Below are 22,008 nucleotides of genomic sequence, written 5' to 3' on the forward strand. Positions count from 1 at the left end.
ATGGTGAGTGATCTCATCGCACTTCTTAAGAGGCAAAGTGCTTAGAAGAGTTTAGCTCAAGGTGGGTTAAATTTTACTCCACAGTGTTTCTTCTAGTCCAGAATGCTCTAGTCTGAGGGATGGTTAAAATGTTTCTTTAGGCAATATATTTTCTGAAATAAAATTCCCTCGTAATAAAAGCATTGGAATGCTCACTTGCAGTTCTTTAGGAACTTGTAGCCTCTCTTATGATACTGTGGTCTATAATAGACACTAACATAGAGGTAAGAGCAAAGCAGTTAAGTAATAATAGCATTACATTAACATGCTTTCTAGCTTACCAAGAGCTTAATAATTCATGAGTTATTAAGGAATGGTGCAAGATAGGGTGGTGTTATTGGATTAATGTTTCAAATTTGGTTCTTAAGTGTGGTACCCATTAATACTATTTTGTGTGTTGCTTGTTTTATGTTTTGTGCTTGGTCACTCAGTTGTGTCTGACTGCAGCACCATGGGCTTGTAGCTCGCCAGGCTCCTCTGTCCACAGAATTTTCCAGGCAAGAATACTGGAGCAGGTTGCCATTTCCTACTCCAGGGGATCTTCCTGACATTGGGATCGAACCCGCGTCTGTAGTGGCTACTGCATTGGCAGACAGATTCCTCGCCACTAGCACTGCCAAGAAAGTGCTTTATATCTTTATGTGTGCCTTTGTATCATAAAATATATAAAATGTGCCTGCATAACTGATTAATACTAGTGAAGAAAGACAAATAGTATCTTAATTTTTTTCAAAGGATAAAATTTTATGGAATTTTAATAATTTTCTTTCAAAAGCTTCCCAAACTGTTCATTAAACACAAGTCATTCTTATATACTCCTTGCAACCAGGAAGGGAACAGCCTTGAATATATCTGATTACATATTCTTTTTCACTCTTGCTCCTTCTCTTCTTCCTACTTATAAGCCATACCTCAAAGAATATTTTCTTCATTTGTTCCAATGCTGAGCGTTTTATCTTTAAACATTCTCCTTGAAGGCTTCTTGCCCTTTGTGAAAGTGTGATACTTTTGAGAAGAATGTCTTTTAACACTTTCTCGGTTGTAGTAATTAGTGTGAATGAAAAGTTGCTAGAAGGAGGGTACGTCTTCAAAAGGGGAACCAGGATGCAAAATACCTTACAGTTTAGAGTTGGTTTGGAAGCTGTCTAAAAATATAAACTATGTTTTTAATATTGGTCTATGATAAAACACAAATGTTTGCCTACTTAAAGTTTTAGAGTTGAGTATGATTAAATACAGTGCACTTTTTCTTCTGCTATAAACCTTTAAAAAATTAGGTTACTTTGAGGCTATAAAAATAGTATTTAATGTGTATTTGTAACACTTCACTTACATTTTAGTGAATTAAGAAAAGTGCCTAATTACACAGAATTTTGGAGCTGAAAAAGACTTTGAAAAATAATTTAATCCACTCTTTATTTACAAATTAAACAGAGTTCCAGAGTTGAGAAATGTCTTTCAGGGCCCTTGTAAGGGTTTTATTTCTGAGATAACTTTTTATAACAGTTTCAGAAACCTTGCTAAATGAGTACTATTTATAATTATCTTTTTAAAGATGAGGAATGTGAGGTATGGTGAGCTTAAGTAACTTGCTCAGTTAAGTAGTAGTCTAGAATTGAGCCCTGTGGCAGTCTGACTCTAGGGCCCACTACTGTACTACCCTAACTTGGGATATATTCACCAGGGATAGTTAAATTGTTCACCCAGTTTTGTGAATAGTGTTCAAAGTTTAAGTTACGTATTTAGAAAAGTAAATTTCTACTTTTATTTATCTATTAAAAAAATTTAAAGGATACTATGTGTTTATATATGGTTTCGCTGGGTCATCGTTGTTACTTGCAAACTTTCCTAGTTGCGGTGAGTGGGGGCTACTCCATCGCGGTGGCAGGCTTCTCACTGCGGTGGCTTCTCTTGTTGCAGAGCACAGGCTCTAGGCACATGGGCTTCAACAGTTGGGGCTGGTGTGCTCTAGAACGTGGGCTCAGTAGTTGTGGTGCATGGGCTTATGTTGCCTGTGGCATGTTGAATCCTTCTGGACCAGGGATCTAAGTGGTGTCCCCTGCATTAGCAGGTGGACTCCTATCCACTGTACAACCAGGGAAGTCCTAAATTTCTACTTTAGAACTGTATTTTTTGGTGAGCGAGGCAGGACTGTGCTGGGGTTCCTTGCAGGGCACAGGCTTTCCCTAGTTACGGCCCCAAGAGGGTTCCTCTAGTTGCAGTGTACAGGCAGAGTTGCCCTCTGCATCTGGGGTCTTAATTCCCTGATCAGGGATCTAACCCCAAGTACCCTGCATTGAAAGCTGAATTCTTAACCATTGGACTGCCAGGAATGTCCCAGAACTGCTAATTTTGAACAAATATGAAATATATAGGGAGGTCTTTGTGACCAGTTCATTGATTTTACTAACCAGAAACACATGTAAATTACATAGCATAGAATTATTCATTTAGCCTCACGAATATTATAAGGACATATATTGTATTTAACATAATAAAACTGAAAATTGTTGGTTAATACAGGACAGCTCAATTAAGGAAATGATGTCTAATTACATATAACTTTAAAATGAAGATGAGCATATTTGTTAAGCTGTAATTTGAAGATAAATAATTGATGCATTTAAAAATTCCTTTCTCATTAATGATGGCATAAAACACAGACATGAAATGGTTGAACCTAAGAGTAAAAAGACGCTTACTCCTTGGAAGAAAAGTTATGACCAACCTAGATAGCATATTCAAAGGCAGAGACATTACTTTGCCGACTAAGGTCCGTCTAGTCAAGGCTTTGGTTTTTCCAGTGGTCATGTATGGATGTGAGAGTTGGACTGTGAAGAAAGCTGGGCGCTTAAGGATTGATGCTTTTGAACTGTGGTGTTGGAGAAGACTCTGGAGAGTCCCTTGGACTGCAAGGAGATCCAACCAGTCCATTCTGAAGGAGATCAGCCCTGGGATTTCTTTGGAAGGAATGATGCTGAAGCTGAAACTCCAGTACTTTGGCCACCTCATGCGAAGAGTTAACTCATTGGAAAAGACTTTGATGCTGGGAGGGATTGGGGGCAGGAGGAAAAAGGGACGACCAAGGATGAGATGGCTGGATGGCATCACTGACTAAATGGACGTGAGTCTGAGTGAACTCGGGGAGTTGGTGATGGACAGGGAGGCCTGGCGTGCTGTGATTCATGGGGTCGCAAAGAGTCGGACACGACTGAACGACTGAACTGAACTGAAGAGTAAAACTAGCCTTAGAATCTAGGACTATAAAAATAATTTTTGTATTAAGACTCAATACACATTTAGACTTAATACACATTTTGTATTAGACTTAATACACGTTTGCAATGTGTATTAGAAATACAGTCTTAGGAGTGAAGTTTATAATCATAAGACAGTAAATGGTGGACATTTCACTCATGACTTGTTGATTCTATGGTCTGTGTTCTTACCTCCCTGCTAGTGTAAAAGTATTAAGTTTTAGCTCTAGAAGAATTGAAAGAATATTTCTGTTGATATTTAGGAGTCCAGATTCCTCCAATCAACTGTCTTGTACGTGTTTTTGTGTCAGGTTAAATAGTGACTTTCATGTAGTGAGAAGAGCATTGGAGGAGATTGGAAATGCTCTTTAAACAGTCGGTAGTTGTCTTTATAGCTAACATTCCCTATTAACTAGATATTACCTTCTTGTTCTGAAAATGCCTTAACACTAAAAGTATAAAGAAAACCATAGCTAAGCTGAGAATTGAGGTATTATGAAATTTGACATTGGGATTCATTTGTATGCCTCTTTTTTCATTTAAAATTTGAAAATCATTTGTTTATTTTGTAAAAATTTCTCTGTGTACACTTTACTTTGTTTTTATAACATATTAAAGGTGGAAGCTGATCATTCGTACTGAGGTAAAATTCTTTCAACTTTAATGGTTCTCACTACTAAGAAATTTTGGAAAATGGATTGTACTAAGTTATTAAGGTTCTTTGCACTCTAAAGTTCTAGGGTCTAGGGTCTTTTATTTGTTTTGTTGTATGGTTTAAAATTGTTGAAACATTTACAGTTAAAACTCTACTGCTGTTTTTCCCTTATGTAGTCTATAGAGTCAAGTACACCATACTTAGTATAATAAATTCAATTTATTCTTTTCTGGAATGATTTTTGTCCTAGCTTTCTATCCATTTCATTTTTGAAATGTGATTTTTTTCAAAGATTCTCTTTAATATTCTTATTTAATGGTTTAATGTCAGCAACTAATTGAGATCTTTAAGTAGTTTTTCCTGTGATATGTTTTTCAAAACAAAAAGAAAAATGAACCATTGTATTAAGTAAAAAAAAGTACTTTTTGTCAACTTATGTTTTTAATAAGGAAACATGAATTTGTAGAATTAAAAGTAATGCCCAACATGTGGGGTGCTATTGCTTTTATATTACAAGCATCACTGATTTCACTGTTTAAAAATATTCTTTCGTAAATAAATTTATTCCTTTTAGAAAGATATAGTGAATAATATAACATATACCCCTATTTATCAGAATCATTACCTGGTAAAATTTTATATTTGTTTCATCTCTTTGTTTTTTAAGAATAAGAGAACATTATAAATGACTCTCCTCAAGCCCACTTCTCCCCTGCCCAGAAGCATTTAGCACTATAATAAATTAACCATTTTCTGTATAAAATTCTTTTTTTTTTTTCTGTTCATTTTTATCAGTCCAGGTCTTCCCTCACTCCTGACTTGATTACATTACCACTACTGTTCTTCTAGTCATTTTGATATAATTTCAGAATAGAACTGCTTTTGAACTCTCTTTTATTATATTCCTTTCTCAAAAGCAATTTCTAACCTTGCTGCTCAAAACCAGCATTGTAGATTTTTTCTCATAGCTACCACAGTCCAGGGACATTTTTCTGTATATTTAACTTGCTTCCCTGGACCACAAAGGAAAAAATTTGGCTTAATTTTTCTGAGTATTATATTGCCCTTGTCAATTTCATAAACTTAGTATAGCTTTGACTTTTTCATTTTATGGTCTCTTTAAAAACCATTTGAAATGACACTTTCTTTTTCTAAGTATAGGAAAGCTTAAAGAAGAGTCATGATTTCACTACCCAGGTAACCCAGTGACATGTTTTAAATTAAAGTAATTTAATTTATATGCCTGTCTGTGTGCGAATTATCTCTGGAATACATAAATGATTGACTCTAGGGGTCACAACAGACTGGTTAGTAGATCAGCCTTGTAGGGAAGCTTTTAGTGTGGTAGAGATACTAACTTTAGTACTTCCTGTTTTATTTATTAAATTTTTATCATGTGCTAGTGTTATTTACTCAGAAATTCTTTTAAAAATAATTTATGTGTATGGTTAGGACTATTTAAGACACGTGTTATTTTGAAAAACAAAATTCTGACATCCTGCAAATAGCAGGATGTGAGTAATCAGACTTTACTATTTCTTCTGTAGACTTTCAAGAGAAACTGTGTATATATATTCTAGCACTATATAATAGAATTATTCTTGATGTGTAATTTTATTTCTACTCTACATGTATGTGTAAATTTTTGTTTACAGTTGACAAAAATACTTGACATGAAAATATCAAGGTATTCACAACATGTATTTTTTTCCTGTTTAGAACTAGGTTTGAAAGTATTTTTGAGACATTTTAAAGTAACAGTGTAATGTAATTAATACTAAAATACATATTCATGTATATGCACAGGCACATACATACACACACACCATTTATTAAGAAATAGCCAGTTGGAAGGCTTTAGGACTCTTACTAATTTGCCTGGGAATCATGCTGTGAAAATCAAATGTTTCCAAAAGGACTGATGAAAATGGAAGATTTGAAAAGGACCTTTGAAGAAAGAAATGATTAGGATAAAACAAAAACAACAATGAAAAGAGGATAGAGCATTTATAAGTGCTAGGATTTATGTTTCTGTTCCCAAATACAGTTTTCAAGACTTTATAGTAGTTATTCTTTCTGCTTCAGACATAACAGAGTGTATTGCAGGAGATGAGGATTAAGAAAGAGAACTGTGGGTATCTAGATGAGTCTGAGAAGGTAAATAGGCATCAGATCATACATAGCTTGTTGAGTAGTCTTCAAACCAGTGAAATTCATTGAGGTGTTCTAAAAAGCAGAGCCTTGGTTTTTTGTACTGTTAATCCATGTATGTGTGTGCAAGTCGCTCAGTTGTGTCCAACTCTTTGTGACCCCATGGACTACACAGTCCATGGAATTCTCCAGGCCAGAATACTGGAGTGAGTAGTCTTTCCCTTCTCCAGGGGATCATCCCAATTCAGGGATCAATCTTAGGTCTCCCCCATTGCAGGTATATTCTTTGCCAGCTGAGCCACAAGGGAAGCCCCTGCTAATCCATGCTTGACATTTAACTGTTAATAGGCACATACATTTAAGACTGTTACGTCTTCTTGATGAATTTATCACTATATTATCATAAAACTTCTCTATCTTTGGTATTACTCTTTTTCTTAAAAGTTTCATTTGATGTTAATATAGCCACTTCAGACTTATGCCTACTATTTGCTCTTCATCCATCTTTTTAAAGTGTGTACCATGCAGACAATATATACTTGGGGCTCCCTCTCTCTCTCTTTCTTCCTTTCTTCTCTTCCTTTTTCTTTCATCTATTCTGATTGTCTATCCCCTTTAATTGGAGAATATAGTCTATTACATTTAATGTAACAATTAGTATAGTTGGATTTGGGTATGCCATTTTATTTTTTACTTAGAGTGAATAATTTAAAACTTTATGCAGAGTAGAACCCTTGCATCTCTGTAGATTTATCAATACTAACTCTCTTGCCATTCCCTCTACTTTACTGTCCTTCTATGGTATAGTTATCATAGGTGTTAATATAACCCCACAAGACAATTTAATTTTTGCTTTAAATACTCAAAAGTATGTCAAAAATTAAGCAGAAAAAAGTCTCATTTACCAGTTTGCCATTTCTAATGTTTTTCATTAATACCACAGATTCCCCTCTGGTGTCATTTCCCCTCAGCCTAAAGAACTTTCTTCAGCTCAGGTTTGATGGCAGTGGGTTTCTTTTACAGAAAAATGTCTTTATTTCACTTTCATTGTTGAAGGATATTTTCACTCAAAGATTTCTGGGTTGACTATTTTTGTACCTCTTTCAGACTTGAGGAATATTACTTCACTGTTTTTTGACTTTCATTGTTTCTCATAATAGGAGAAGGTGATGGCTCCCCACTGCAGTACTCTTGCCTGGAAAATCCCATGGACGGAGGAGCCTGGTAGGCTGCAGTCCATGGGGTTGTGAAGAGTCGGACATGACTGAGCGACTTCACTTTGACTTTCACGCATCGGAGAAGGAAATGGCAACCTACTCCAGTGTTCTTGCCTGGAGAATCCCAGGGACGGGGGAGCCCGGTGGGCTGCCGTCTCTGGGGTCGCACAGAGTTGGACACGACTGAAGTGACTTAGCAGCAGTTTAAATTTTTTGTTCCTGTTATTGGGGCATTTTTCTCTGGCTGCTTTTAAGATTTTTCTTTATCTTTGATTTTTAGTAGTTTAATTATGACACCCCTAAGGTTTCTTTGTGTTCTTTTCTGTGTTTCTCCCCTCCCTCTCTGCTACCCTACCCACTTCCCTCCCATCTTCCTCCTTCCCACTCTTCAGAAACTTCATTGTGTCACCTTTCATTTTTTGTTCGCTAAGTCTCTGGGGTCTGTTCTTTTCTCCTTGTGTCTATCTTTTTAATGTTTTTCCTCTCTCTTTTCAGATTGGGTAATTTTTACTGATTTGCCTTCAAGTTCACTGATTATTTCCTCTGTTGTCTCTATTTTGCTTTGCTCATTCAGAGAACTTTTTGTACCTGGCATTGCATTTTTCAGTTCTGTTATTTCCATTTGCTCTTTTTACAGCTTTAGAGTTTCTTTGTTATTTATTATCAGTCATTACTACTTCACTGTGATAGTTACAGCTGCTTTCATGGCTTTATATGATAATTCTAACATTGAATTATTTCATCTTCTGTTGAATGTCTTTTCCTTGGAAAATGGGTTACATTTTCCTGATTATTCATATTAATATAATAATTTTGGTGTGTATGAATTAACCAACCTTTTTTTAGTTGTTCTCTTGTTGATGAATATATGCTTTGCTTCCAGTTTTGGGCCATCACGAATAATGCTCTTGTGAACAAATGTGCACATATCTTTGTGCAGACATATGTTTTTATTTTTCTTGGGTGTATACCTAGAAGTAGAATCGCTGGATCATATAGGAAATGAATGTTTAACTGTTTTCTAAAGTGGCTGTTTACAAATGATTTTGATTTTCTGTCATTTCAACTAGAAATGTATGAAATTTATCTCAGTGTACTTTTAATTTGCTTTTCTTTTTTTAAGCCCTGTGGAGTTGAGCATCTTTTTATTTGTAGCCATTTATATTTCTTTTTCTTAAGTAGTTAGTGTCTTTTACCTTTCCTTCCTTTATTTCTTCCTCCTTTCTTTCCCTTGTTGTCAACACCTTCTAGTTTTAGTGTTTACATGTAGGTCTTTGATTTATTTTGAGTTGTATGTGGTATAAGATTAAAGTCCATGTTCATTAATTGATTTCCAGTTTTCGTAGCACCATTTCTTGAAAAGACTGTCCTTTCACTGAATAGTTTTGGCGCCCTTGTCAAAAATTATTCAACTGTATATGGCAGGGTTTATTTCCAGGCTTTCTTCTAGTCCAGTTGGTCTGTATGTCTTTCAGGCCACACAGCTTTGGTTACTGTAAGTTTGAAATCAGGAAGTGTGAGACCTCCAACTTTGTTCTTTTTCAGGATTGTTTTAGCTATTCATAGTCCCTTGAGATTCCATGTGAATTTTCAAATAGATTTTCCATTTCTCCCCCCAAAATTGTTGGAATTTTGATAGCAATCACATGGATCTGTAGGTGGATTTGAATAAATAGCTTGCTATTGTGCAAGTTTGACCCATGTCTGAGTCCTGTACCAAATAATGTTATCCAGATGGCAAATTTAAGAAAAATCCAAGCTATTTAATCTCATGTCTGTCTGAAGGAAGATTTTTTTTCTGAAGGTGTTACCGAGCAGTGAGGCCAAATGAACCGAAACATTGAGTTTGGAGCAGAGAAAGGTTTATTGCAGGGCCATGCAAGGAGACTGGTACCTTGTGCCGTACAAACCCTTAACTCCTTGAAAGGTTTCAGCAAGGCACTTTTAAAGGCAAAATGATGGAGTGGTATGTTGGCAGCTGTTGACATACATCAGGTTATTTCTCTAAGCCTCTAATAAGACAAGGATTTCTGCAACTTTTTATCTCTGTATGAATAAGGAGGTATTATACTCTGAAAGGTCAAAGAAGCCTTGAGAATCTGTTATCCTGTATATTTCAGATTATAGGCAACATTTTTTTATTTTTATCAAAGTGCGGAGCTAGCATGACTAAGCATAGGAGACAAAGCACAAAGATTAATAAAGTATATAAAAGGAACATCTCTAATATGGAGTCAGATTTGTTCTTCCCTGTTACAAGGGAAGTTTAGAAAGATTTTGATGTGTTTATGTATGTGAATGTTTGAAATTTAGTATAATTTAGTTAACTGTTATTTTCCTAACATGCTTAATTATATAAGTGACTTTTTGAACACCCCGAAAACTTAGTAGAAAATTGCAAGGGCTGTGGAAAAATAAAGTGTACTGACAGAATCTATGAATTCAAAACAAAAATTTACCTTGTAAATATAAGGTTAGAAATGGTGTGCTGTGATATTTGGTCAGTATTTGTTTTTAAGTCTAAGGAACAGTATTATAACTAAGAGAGGAATGTGTGTATGCCTAGAGAAATTTTTTTTTAAACTTTTAACTCTTTATTTTGTATTGGGTCCAGAGAAATTCTTAATATGAAAAGGTTTGATTTGAAATGTTTCCTTTACTATAAAAATTTTAATTGTGAGAAGGGAGTTTCTTTGAGTTAGAAAAAAAATGAGAGAAACTTTGGCATCTACTTACACAGTGTTTCTTCTCTGTGGTGGCTGGAGAATTTTGACAGCTCATTGTAAAAATACCTTAAATCAGTCATTTCAAGTGAAAAACCTGATTATATTTAATATTAGGTTAATGAAAAGCTAGTTTATATTTGAAAGTTCTAAACAAATTTAGTACTTAAAGTCTTTCCTAATTTTTTTCTTATATTTATATAAAGAAAATTTAAGTGACGTTTTAAAGCAAACCTCTTACAGCTATATTCTCAAATCCCCTCCAGTTTATTTATATGTGCTCTACAAATATTACTGTATCTTGTATGCATTGATATGTAAAGGGTTGGAAAGCTTTTTAGAAGCTAAACAAGTTGTAAAATTACATAAACTAGGACATTTCCCCTTACATTTCTTAAAAATGGGTGAAAATACTGTCCTCTATGATAATCTCAAATATTATTATATAGTGGTCTATATCTGGTATATCTAGACTAGATGATTTTGTTCTTTGGGGGTATTATTTAAATCCAGGGCAGTAGAACATTGTATATGTGTGTTCAGTTGCTCGGTCGTGTCCTACCATTTGCCACCCCATGGACTGTAGCCCCCCCAGGTTCTCCAGGACTGTAGCCCCCCAGGCTCCCCTAGGACTGTAGCCCCCCAGGCTTCTCTGTCCTTGGAATTTTTCAGACAAGAATACTGGAGTGGGTTGCCATTTCCTACTCCAAGTAGAACATTAGTAAATGTATTTGGCTGCTGTTCCTCCCATTCCCCCAGTTAAAAAATTATTTTGCTAGATTGTTTTAAATTTAATAGAAATGATTAAATGTTACGGTGTATCCATATAGTTGATATATTATCTGTAGTTACATTCATGTTTGGGGGAAGAACACACTTGTTTTGATTATGTCTTGGCTTTTGTATTAAGTTTATTATATCCTTCTTTCGGTGTTTGAGAGTAGATTATTGCTGAATATGCTCAACCTAGGGAATTTTACTTTGACCAGGAATGGAGTATTGATTTACCTGGTGAACTTGTTAAATGGAAGTTTCTTATGGTAATGTGGTTTCTGCTTCAAGTTTCTTACTGTTATTCTTGGGAAATGGTATTTACATACATAAGAGTAACATAGGCTTGTATATATATGTTCATCAAGTGATTGAGAGAAGTTTTATTGAAGGAAAGGATGACTCTTAATTAAAATGATCAGGAAAGGCTTCATGGAAGACTCCTAAGCTGTGATCTGAGGTCTTTGAGAGGGTGCAGTGAGAGCACAGATAATATGTGAGGGGGAATGTGCAAGTCATGTAGGGGAAAATGAGTAATAGGTACAGTGGGCTTTGAGTTGGGTTCATGGAAGTGATGGGAGACACTTTTAAAGTTGAATTGAGGGTTATTTTGGAGAATCTTAATACTTAGCCAAAGGAGTCAGAGTCATAATTTTTTATCTACAAGGTACTTTACGAAGTATTTACAGTGGATCATTTTATAGACGCAGAAACAAGTTCTTAATCTTGTGGATCATAGAGCCTCATTTGAAGATTTCTGTTAGGCAGTGACTTTTTAGGGAGATTATCCTCCTTTGTCAGGGTCATAGAACTGGAAGAAAGTCATTCTGTTCTGTTAGGGTATTGTTGTGTATAATTGCTTGAACAGCTTTGGGAATAAAATGGAAGAGACTGGATGAAAGAATAATTAGTATTTATTTTTCCACTGTGTTGGTAAGACAGTAGTGTCTTTTAGGGTTTTATAGCCTCAGGCAGCTTTAGACTGACTTGTTTTAACCAAGTCTTTGTTTTGATAAGGTTAAAGTAGTTCTTTTTTTCCTCTGAATGGGGTGGGACAAGATATACTGTTGGCCCTCTTCCTTTCAGTGTCATGGTAGCCTCTACTTTATCCAGTACTGCTTCCTAGGCGGTGCAGTGGTGAAGAATCTGCCTGCCAATGCAGGAAGTATAAGAGAGGTGTTTCGATTCTATGGGTTGGGAGTATCCCCTGGAGTAGGAAATGGCAACCCTCTCCAGTATTCTTGCCTGCGAAATTCCATGGACAGAGGAGCCTGCCAGGCTACCATCTGTGGGGTCACAAAATTACTGAGCGACTGAGCACACACGCATACCCTCTTACTTCAAGTAGGTTACTGTTAGTTTTAGTGAGTTCAGTGGAAGCAGATTATTCATATTAGTTGATGGTGGTTTTGTGCGTTTGAATAATTCTTACTTTTTTGTACCCAAACCAGAGGGTGTGAGCAAGTGGTTCAATCATGCTGACCTCCATCTATTACAGGAGTTCTATTCTACCACAATTGAAGGTTTTACATTAAGAAGAGACTGATTTAGAAGTATAAAAAATGTGGGCATTAGCCCTCTGCGACAACCCACACTCTTGTCTGTGGAATATGTTTTTCCCAAGGCCAGTCTTGCCTTTGAGATGGCTTACACTCTGTCTGGAGTATGTTTCTCTCTAAATAAATCCACTTCTTACCTTTAAAAAAAAAAAGGCAGTGAAAGCATTCTGAAAAATCTTCTGCAGACTAACTTTCATTTATGAATACAGGGATAATTTGTATCATAGTGATAAGCTGAAGAATTGATGCTTTTGAACTGTGGTGTGGAAGAAGACTTGAGAGTCCCTTGGACTGCAAGGAGATCCAACCAGTCCATCCTATAGGAAATCAGTCCTAGGTGTTCATTGGAAGGACTGATGTTGAAGCTGAAACTCCAATACTTAGGCCACCTGATGCGAAGAGCTGATTCATTTGAAAAGACACTGATGCTGGGAGGGATTGCGGGCAGGAGGAAAAGGGGACGACAGAGGATGAGATGGTTGGCTGGCATCACTGACTCAATGGACATGACATGGGTTTGGGTAGACTCTAGGAGTTGGTAATGGACAGGGAGGCCTGACGTGCTGCAGTTCATGGGGTCGCAAAGAGTCAGACACGACTGAGCAACTGAACTGGTAAGTATTTAAAAGTTCAGATATCTGCATGGCCTTTATCTGATTATTGGGGAATGGAAATTTTGGAGAGAATGCACGAAAAGAGTAATTAGAGTTGACATGTATTAAGTGTGTCCTTTATGACAGGTGCTGTGCTTAATGGTTTACCTTGTTCTCCTGTTAAATACCCTGAACAGTCATGAGTTAGTGCACTTTATTTTATAAATGAAGGAATTAAGACTTAGAAATTATTAGTAAATGATACTTGTACTCACAAGGGCAGAGGTAATCAACTATGTGGGAGGTTGTGAAAGTTTTCATATAAAAGCAATGGTATATAACCCGGAACAGTGTTGATAGTGGCTCTTTGACATGGCATGAGTTGGTCTTTTTGGAAATTGTTAGTATTTTTATGGTTTGGTAGTGTGGTGTGGTGTCAGGGCTGCTGGAAGAGGTTGTCAGGAACCAAATATTAAAGGAGGTCTTTTGTATGTCCTGCAAAGAAGTTTTATTTATTTTTATAACATATATAGTATGGAATCTTTGTAGAGATTTGGTCAGTGGAGCAGTATCACATTGTGAACAGTTTATGTTTTCCCCTTATTTTTAATGTTTTAGTCTGTTTAGCACTTTCAGATCTTGAACTTAGTTTGGGGGCTAAAATATACCCCAAAGAGAGATCTTCCCATCATATTAAGAAATATTTCTGCTGAAACTATTAAAATCCAAGAATATCACAGTAATTTACCTGCCTACTGTTTAGCATTGTTTGAATATGGAGTCAAACTCTCTGTGGAGTGTGTTTCTCAGAATATTGTAATGTAAATACTTTCTTTTTAAAGCCTGCTTATAGCCAGAAAGTATCCAGCTGTCTCCTAAGTAGCCCCCAACATGCTGCTTGTGGAAGCTCCACTTTTCTAGACATCCTTGTTATTATTTTGTTAATGTAAGATGTTGTTGATTAGTCGCTAAATCGAGTCCAAGTCTTTTTGTGACCCTGTGGACTGTAGCTGGCCAGGCTCCTCTGTCCATGGGATTTCCCAAGAATACTGGATTGGTTGCCATTTTCTTCTACAAGGGATCTTCCCGACCCAGGAATCAAACCCATGTCTTCTGCATTGGCTTTACTGCTGAGTCACCAGAAAGCCATTGTAAGACTGTAGGTTGAATCTATTATGGCAAACACTATAAAATTTATACCTTTTTTTTGAATAGTAATGAATTCAAATGGTATGAAATAATATGTGATAAAAAAAACCTTTTTACCCTTGCCTGTTACTTAGTTCTGTTCTCTGGAGACAACCAAAATTACGAATTTCTTAATCTCTTCCAGAGATATTCTCTGCTTATACAGTGAAATATGTTTTACCTGTACCCTTTACTTTTTCACAAATGTTCGGTACCTTGATTTTGTTCAGTTAACAAAAGCATTTTGGAGATTGTTCCATATCTGTACATAAAGAGCTTTTTCAATCACTTTTTGAATAGCTACCTAATATTCTATGGTTTAAACAGCATATGTAATTAGCTTCTCGTTTGACGGCTCTTTATTTTCACTTTTGCTTTTATACGCAAGATTGTAATGAAACACCTTATTATATGTTATTTTGTACGTTATGAATATCCCTATAGGATCAATTTCTAGAAGTGCAGTTTCTTATGAAAAGCTATGTGTACTCAGTTACTCAATCGTGTCCGACTCTTTGTGACCCCATAGACTCTAGCCCTTCAGGCTCCTCTGTCCGTGGGATTTTCCAGGCAAGAATACTGGAGGGGGTTGCCATTTCCTCCTCCAGGGGATCTTCCTGACTCATTCCTTCCTTGGGAGGCAAATTCTTTACCACTGAGCCACCTGGGAAGAAATGGGACAAAGAAAGACCCTAAAGCCCCATAGACTCCTGCTTAGTTTTAATGATTAATGGCCAGGTAGCCAGTTGCCTAGCTTTATAAAAAGTAAGACTGTAGTTACTAGCTGCCAGCAGATACTGTTTGATAATGTCCAGTGGCATCCAGGCCTGACACATCTCAGAAAACTCAACTTGTTAGCAATGCAAAGACTAGTCTGAAATTACACCCATTGTGTCACCTCGTTATTTCCTTGGATGTCTGAACCATAGTTGCTCTATTTTGACTTTTAATATTTTTCTTATTAGCCAAAGCAGATATCATCTTTAACAATGTTAGTGTTTCTCTGTGTATGAGAGGATGCAGGAATTGGGACTCAAAATCTTTTCCTGAAGATATCCAACTCTCTGAAGGCCTGTTCTGCCAGTTTTTCCAGAGCACAGAGTGCCTGATTCCTGATCTCCACCCTAATCTTTCAGTGATGTTGAAGGTCAGCAGCTGCAGTGGCCATGATTTAATCTTTGTAGAGGTAGATGGCAATTGCCAGTTTCCAGTTGGCAGGGTCCCTTCATGTAATAAATTTGACCGTGATTTGAGGCTGCCATTTCGTCCTGTTGTGCTGAGAATGCTCATTCCCAAGTCTGGCAGAGATATTGCTTATAGGCCACTCGGTGTCCTCTTACTGGACTAGGTCATAAAACAGTATCCAAAATTCTTTGCACCACCTGTATTACTAGCCTTTCGATCCTAGAAAATATTCCCTCTTGTTGCATCTTCCATATGTACAGTTACACTGTTAAAATCATTGATCTCATATGGAACTATATATTATTTTATCAGAGGCTTAATCACCCTTTGATAATATAAGAGATAGCAGTTTTGTAAAACAGTTGAAATACAAATAACAAATAAAAGCTATGGGTACTTATAATTTTGAAACTTCAGTTCAATTCAGTTCAGTCACTCAGTCGTGTCTGACTCTTTGTGACCCCATGAATCGCTGCACGCCAGGCCTCCCTGTCCATCACCAACTCCTGGAGTTCACTCAGACTCACGTCCATTAGTCCATTGAGTCAGTGATGCCATCCAGCCATCTCATCCTCTATCGTCCCCTTCTCATCTTGCCCCCAATCCCTCCCAGCATCAGAGTCTTTTCCAATGAGTCAACTCTTCGCATGAGGTGGCCAAAGTACTGGAGTTTCAGCTTTAGCATCATTCCTTCCAAAGAAATCCCAGGGTTGATCTCCTTCAGAATGGACTGGTTGGATCTCCTTGCAGTCCAAGGGACTCTCAAGAGTCTTCTCCAACACCACAGTTCAAGAGCATCAATTCTTTGGCGCTCAGCCTTCTTCACCGTCCAACTCTCACATCCATACATGACCACTGGGAAAACCATAGCCTTGACTAGATGGACCTTAGTCGGCAAAGTAATGTCTCAGATTTTGAATATGCTATCTAGGTTGGTCATAACTTTTCTTCCAAGGAGTAAGCATCTTTAATTTCATGGCTACAGTCACCATCTGCAGTGATTTTGGAGCCCAAAAAATAAAGTCTGACACTGTTTCCACTGTTTAGCCATCTATTTCCCATGAAGTGATGGGACCAGATGCCATGATCTTCGTTTTCTGAATGTGGAGCTTTAAGCCAAGTTTTTCACTCTCCTTTTTCACTTTCATCAAGAGGCTTTTTAGTTCCTCTTCACTTTCTGCCATAAGGTGGTGTCATCTGCATATCTGAGGTTATTGGTATTTCTCCCCGCAATCTTGATTCCAGCTTGTGTTTCTTCCAGCCCAGCGTTTCTCATGATGTACTCTGCATAAGTTAAATAAGCAGGGTGACAATATACAGTCTTGACGTACTCCTTTACCTATTTGGAACCAATCTGTTGTTCCATGTCCAGTTCTAAGTGTTCCTTCCTGAGCTGCATACAGATTCATCAAGAGGCAGGTCAGGTGGTCTGGTATTCCTATCTCTTTCAGAATTTTCCACAGTTTATTGTGATCCACACAGTCAAAGGCTTTGGCATAGTCAGTAAAGCAGAAATAGATGTTTTTCTGGAACTCTCTTGCTTTTTCCACGATCCAGTTGATGTTGGCAATTTGATCTCTGGTTCCTCTGCCTTTTCTAAAACCAGCTTGAACATCAGGGAGTTCACGGTTCACGTATTGCTGAAGCCTGGCTTGGAGAATTTTGAGCATTACTTTACTAGCATGTGAGATGAGTACAATTGTGCAGCAGTTTGAGCATTCTTTGGCATTGCCTTTCTTTGGGATTGGAATGAAAACTGACCTTTTCCAGTCCTGTGGCCACTGCTGAGTTTTCCTAATTTGCTGGCATATTGAGTGAAGCACTTTCACAGCATCATCTTTCAGGATTTGAAATAGCTCCACTGGAATTCCATCACCTCCACTAGCTTTGTTCATAGTGATGCTTTCTAAGGCCCACTTGACTTCACATTCCAGGATGTCTGGCTCTAGATGAGTGATCACATCATCGTGATTATCTGGGTCTTGAAGATCTTTTTTGTACAGTTCTTCTGTGTATTCTTGCCACCTGTTCTTAATATCTTCTGCTTCAGTTATGTCCATAGCATTTCTGTCCTTTATCGAGCCCATCTTTGCATGAAATGTTCCCTTGGTATCTCTAATTTTCTTGAAGAGATCTCTAGTCTTTCCCATTCTGTTTTTTTCCTCTATTTCTTTGCATTGATCGCTGAAGAAGGCTTTCTTATCTCCTTGCTATTCTTTGGAACTCTGCTTTCAGATGCTTATATCTTTCCTTTTCTCCTTTGCTTTTTGCTTCTCTTCTTTTCACAGCTATTAGTAAGGCCTCCCCAGACAGCCATTTTGCTTTTTTGCATTTCTTTTCCATGGGGATGGTCTTGATCCCTGTCTCCTGTACAGTGTCACGAACCTCATTCCATAGTTCATCAGGCACTCTATCCATCAGATCTAGGCCCTTAAATCTATTTCTCACTTCCACTGTATAATCATAAGGGATTTGATTTAGGTCACACCTGAATGGTCTAGCAGTTTTCCCTACTTTCTTCAATTGAAATCTGAATTTGGTAATAAGGAGTTCATGATCTGAGCCACAGTCAGCTCCTGGTCTTGTTTTTGTTGACTGTATAGAGTTTCTCCATCTTTGGCTGCAAAGAATATAATCAATCTGATTTTGGTGTTGACCATCTGGTGATGTCCATGTGTAGAGTCTTCTCTTGTGTTGTTGGAAGAGGGTGTTTGCTAAGACCAGTGCATTTTCTTGACAAAACTCTATTAACCTTTGCCCTGCTTCATTCCGTATTCCAAGGCCAAATTTGCCTGTTACTCCAGGTGTTCTTTGACTTCCTACTTTTGCATTCCAGTCCCCTATAATGAAAAGGACATCTTTTTTAGGTGTTAGTTCTAAAAGGTCTTGTAGGTCTTCATAGAACTGTTTCTCTTCAGCTTCTTCAGTGTTACTGGTTGGGGCATAGACTTGTATTACTGTGGTATTGAATGGTTTGCCTTGGAAACGAACAGAGATCATTCTGTCATTTTTGAGATTGCATCCAAGTACTGCATTTCGGACTCTTTTGTTGACCATGATGGCTACTTAATTTCTTCTGAGGGATTCCTGCCCACAGTAGTAGATATAATGGTCATCTGAGTTAAATTCACCCATTCCAGTCCATTTTAGTTCGCTGATTCCTAGAATGTCAATGTTCACTCTTACCATCTCTTGTTTGACCACTTCCAATTTGCCTTGATTCATGGACCTGACATTCCAGGTTCCTATGCAATATTGCTCTTTATAGCATCGGACCTTGCTTCTATCATTAGTCACATCCACAGCTGCCTATTGTTTTTGCTTTGGCTCCATCCCTTCATTCTTCCTGGAGTTATTTCTCTACTGATCTCCAGTAGCATATTGGGCATCTACTGACCTGGTGAGTTCCTCTTTCAGTATCCTATCATTTTGAAAAGGCAGAAAGCTTCATACTGTTCATGGGGTTCTCAAGGCAAGAATACTGAAGTGGTTTGCCATAATTGAAGCTATGGGATTTTGTATAATATTCACCCAGAATGGAATCTTACTTTATAACATAGAATTCTAAGAATTAAATTCATAAATTGCAGGATATTAGTGAAATACTTATAAAATTCTTTTTGTTTTGTTTTTCAGGTATACAAAATTAGGATATGCTGGAAATACAGAACCACAGTTTATCATCCCTTCCTGTAAGTATTTCTTTTAAATCATAAGTAAGGTGACTGAATATCTTTTTCTTGATAAAAGTAAAAAAAATAAGTAAATAATCATTTCAACATTCTATAAGATTTAGTGCTTTAGAAACATGATTTGCCAAGTTCTAAGTGTGGCCTCATTTCCATATCTCTGACCATTTATTTCAAATCTCTTTTTAGCTCTTCATTTACTAAATCTACCAAATACTTTTTTAAAGACAAAATGAATAAGCTGGGAATCTGCTTTGAGGATATTGCTGTTAGTAATGTGTGTGTGTTACTATTAAGTAATGCATTTCTCATCACACAGCTACAAAGACCATCCTTTGGTTTGTGCTCATGATTTTTGCAGGGCTTGTGCTTGTTGACATCCCTAACAAAAGCCCATCTTCAAAATAAGGATGGCATCTTATCTCTGGAGATGCAGACTTCAGCTGTTCTCGAATACTTTATAACCTTACTTAGGTTATTTTTGTTCTGGCTTATGTTTGTTAACTTCACTTTAACTGACTGTCCAGTTTCAATAATTTATCTTTCAGATGTTTTTAAAAAATACTCTCAGACTTGTTTATTTGTGCTCTTATTTGTTAGCCTGGGCTATGTACCTGTTCCCTGATGGACATATTTTGGACATCTGAGTGTTAGACGGTCACCTTTTGCACATTGTATAGTAACATTTCTCAACTACCTGACCTACCGCCAGGTTAAGACTTCAGCATATCAGACGACTAACTTTTTGAGCCATTCCTTGGTGGTGCTAACTTCTAGGTGGTTTAATTTTGGAAGTATCACTAGTATTTGTGTGACTGAATATTTTTGTGTATTCTTACTGATTTATGAAAATGAGAAGGAAACAGAAAGATAAACATACAGAGAATAGTGAAAGCAGCTTAGAATTCAGAGTCTGTGATATTGAGAACAATGTAGAAATTACTAGACTTGCCTGAACTACAGATCTCTGGACTCAATTGGGCACTCATTGGACATGAACGAGCAGTTTTATTGTTTATGTATGACAAGAACAAAGTTAAATGTGTAAAGATGTGTCAAAATTATCTCTAAAGGGGGAGCTATTATATATTTATTTCTTTCTTTAGAAACAGATCTGTTTGACTTTTGCACTTCTGATAAACTTTTGATATATTTTTCTAGGGATTGATTATCTGTGAATTTAGGTTATTACCTAAATCTAATGCTTCAGTACATGGAATGGCTTTTAGCTGACACTGATGAAATAACTTATTCATAGGAATATAGTGGTGTTAATTTGTAGTACTGTTTTTATCCTCTATTCAAGTATATTTGTTATCTACATGGAGGGACAGATTTGCTTTTTTTCACTTTTGTCCCAACTTTACATATCAATATATTGATAGTTTAAGATTTTGATGACAAATATTGGCTCTGTTGCTGACTAAAATAGAGTACTTTTGCAAACTAGTACTTGATGTTAGTTATGTTTGAGTTTAGTTTTATTCTATGTGTATGCTTATATTAGTTTCCCGAGGCTGCCAAGGCAAAGTACCAAAAGCCAGATGGCTTAAAACAACAGAAACTTGTAGTACTGCAAGCAAGAAGTCCAGAATCAAGGTGTCAACAGGGCCATGATCTTGCTGACAGCTCTAGGGGAGAAATCTTGGCTCTTAAAACTTCTGGTGTTTCCTGACAGTCCTTGGCATTCTTTGGCTTCTGTGCGCATCACTCCAGTCACATAGCTAACCCTGTGTGTCTTCACATTGTTTTTCTTCAGCGCATGGATATGCCCCAATTCTGTATTTTTATGAGATCACCAGTCATTGGATTGTAGCCCATCCTAATAACCTCATTTTAACTTGAAAGACCCTATTTCCAAATAAGGTCACATTCTGAGGTAGTAAGAATTAGGACCTAAACATATCTTTTTGGGGGCACACAACTCAACTCTTAAAATGCTGATTTTGTAATCTCTTAATTTGTAATTTTTTATAAGGCATTGTATTGTGATTAAAACATTTATTTCAGGAGATTCCTGATGTGTTAACTCAGATTCTTACAAAATTTGCTTTTGCTTATATTCTTAAGTGCTGTATTAAGTCTTAGTTGGAAGCCCATGTAATTTTGATATTTTAAACTTTTGTTTCTCATCACCATTGTATTCTTTCTCTATTTCATCTTTCTGCCAAAATTTGCAATTTTAGTTTTCATTGTCTTTCTTATGAGACATTGCAGCGTGTTAAAAAATCCATTTGTGTATGAAAGAAAAGATTTTTGATTATGGAGTTTTTTTCACCCAACTAGTTTTAATGCTGCAGGTGTAGTTTTATAATGAGCAGATATAATCATTGCCACTGATGAACATGGATATTTGATCTGGAAAACCTGTGGATATGGTTCAAAGTTATTTTCATAATCTTTGTTTCTAGGAAATTTGTAGTGACGCGTCTGGATGTCTATGTGCCTTATGCTAGAGAAGCAGCATTTAGAAGTAGATTGAATTTAGAATTTCCTTCTGTATTTTCTACACTCCTTATTAAGGATATAAATTGTTACTAACGGAAAGTGTAACTGTGAATGGCCCATCAGCTTAAGTGTATGCATGTTTTTGTTTTTTGTTTCTTTTTAATTTTTGGCCACTCCTCATGTAGGATCTGACTAGGGGTTACACCCATGCAGTAGAAGAGCTGAGTCTTAACCACAGGACCACCAGGAAAGTCATGCAGATGTTTTGAATGAAGAACTGTTTAATTTGAAGGATTCAGACATTTACAACTTAGTTAAGAAATTTATATTTTAGGTCTAGAACTGTATGCTGTTTTTAGAAATTATATAAGGAGATTGCTATGTGTTTTACCTGAATGATTTGAAGTTTCCCTTTGTATATGTGGATTAAAGTTTAACAGGTCCTTATGCCAGTGTTAAAAGTAAGCTAGTTCACAGTAGTGCAAACAGTATATGAAAAAAGTTTTAAAAAAATACCTCCCCATGCAGTTTTC

The 22,008-nt window shown here is 36.7% G+C and overlaps 1 protein-coding gene across 1 annotated transcript in view; it reads left to right on the forward strand.

The window, feature by feature from the left end:
• The window catches only part of ACTR3 (actin related protein 3), a 53,161-nt gene that overhangs the window by 7,910 nt on the left and 23,243 nt on the right, over positions 1 to 22,008 (forward strand). Inside the window, exon 2 of the mRNA XM_052659867.1 lies at positions 18,975 to 19,030. Within this exon, the coding sequence (XP_052515827.1) occupies positions 18,975 to 19,030 (56 nt within the window). The remainder of the gene's footprint in view (positions 1 to 18,974; positions 19,031 to 22,008) is intronic.

This window comes from Budorcas taxicolor, chromosome 2 (assembly GCF_023091745.1).
Source record: "Budorcas taxicolor isolate Tak-1 chromosome 2, Takin1.1, whole genome shotgun sequence".
NCBI lineage: Eukaryota > Metazoa > Chordata > Mammalia > Artiodactyla > Bovidae > Budorcas > Budorcas taxicolor.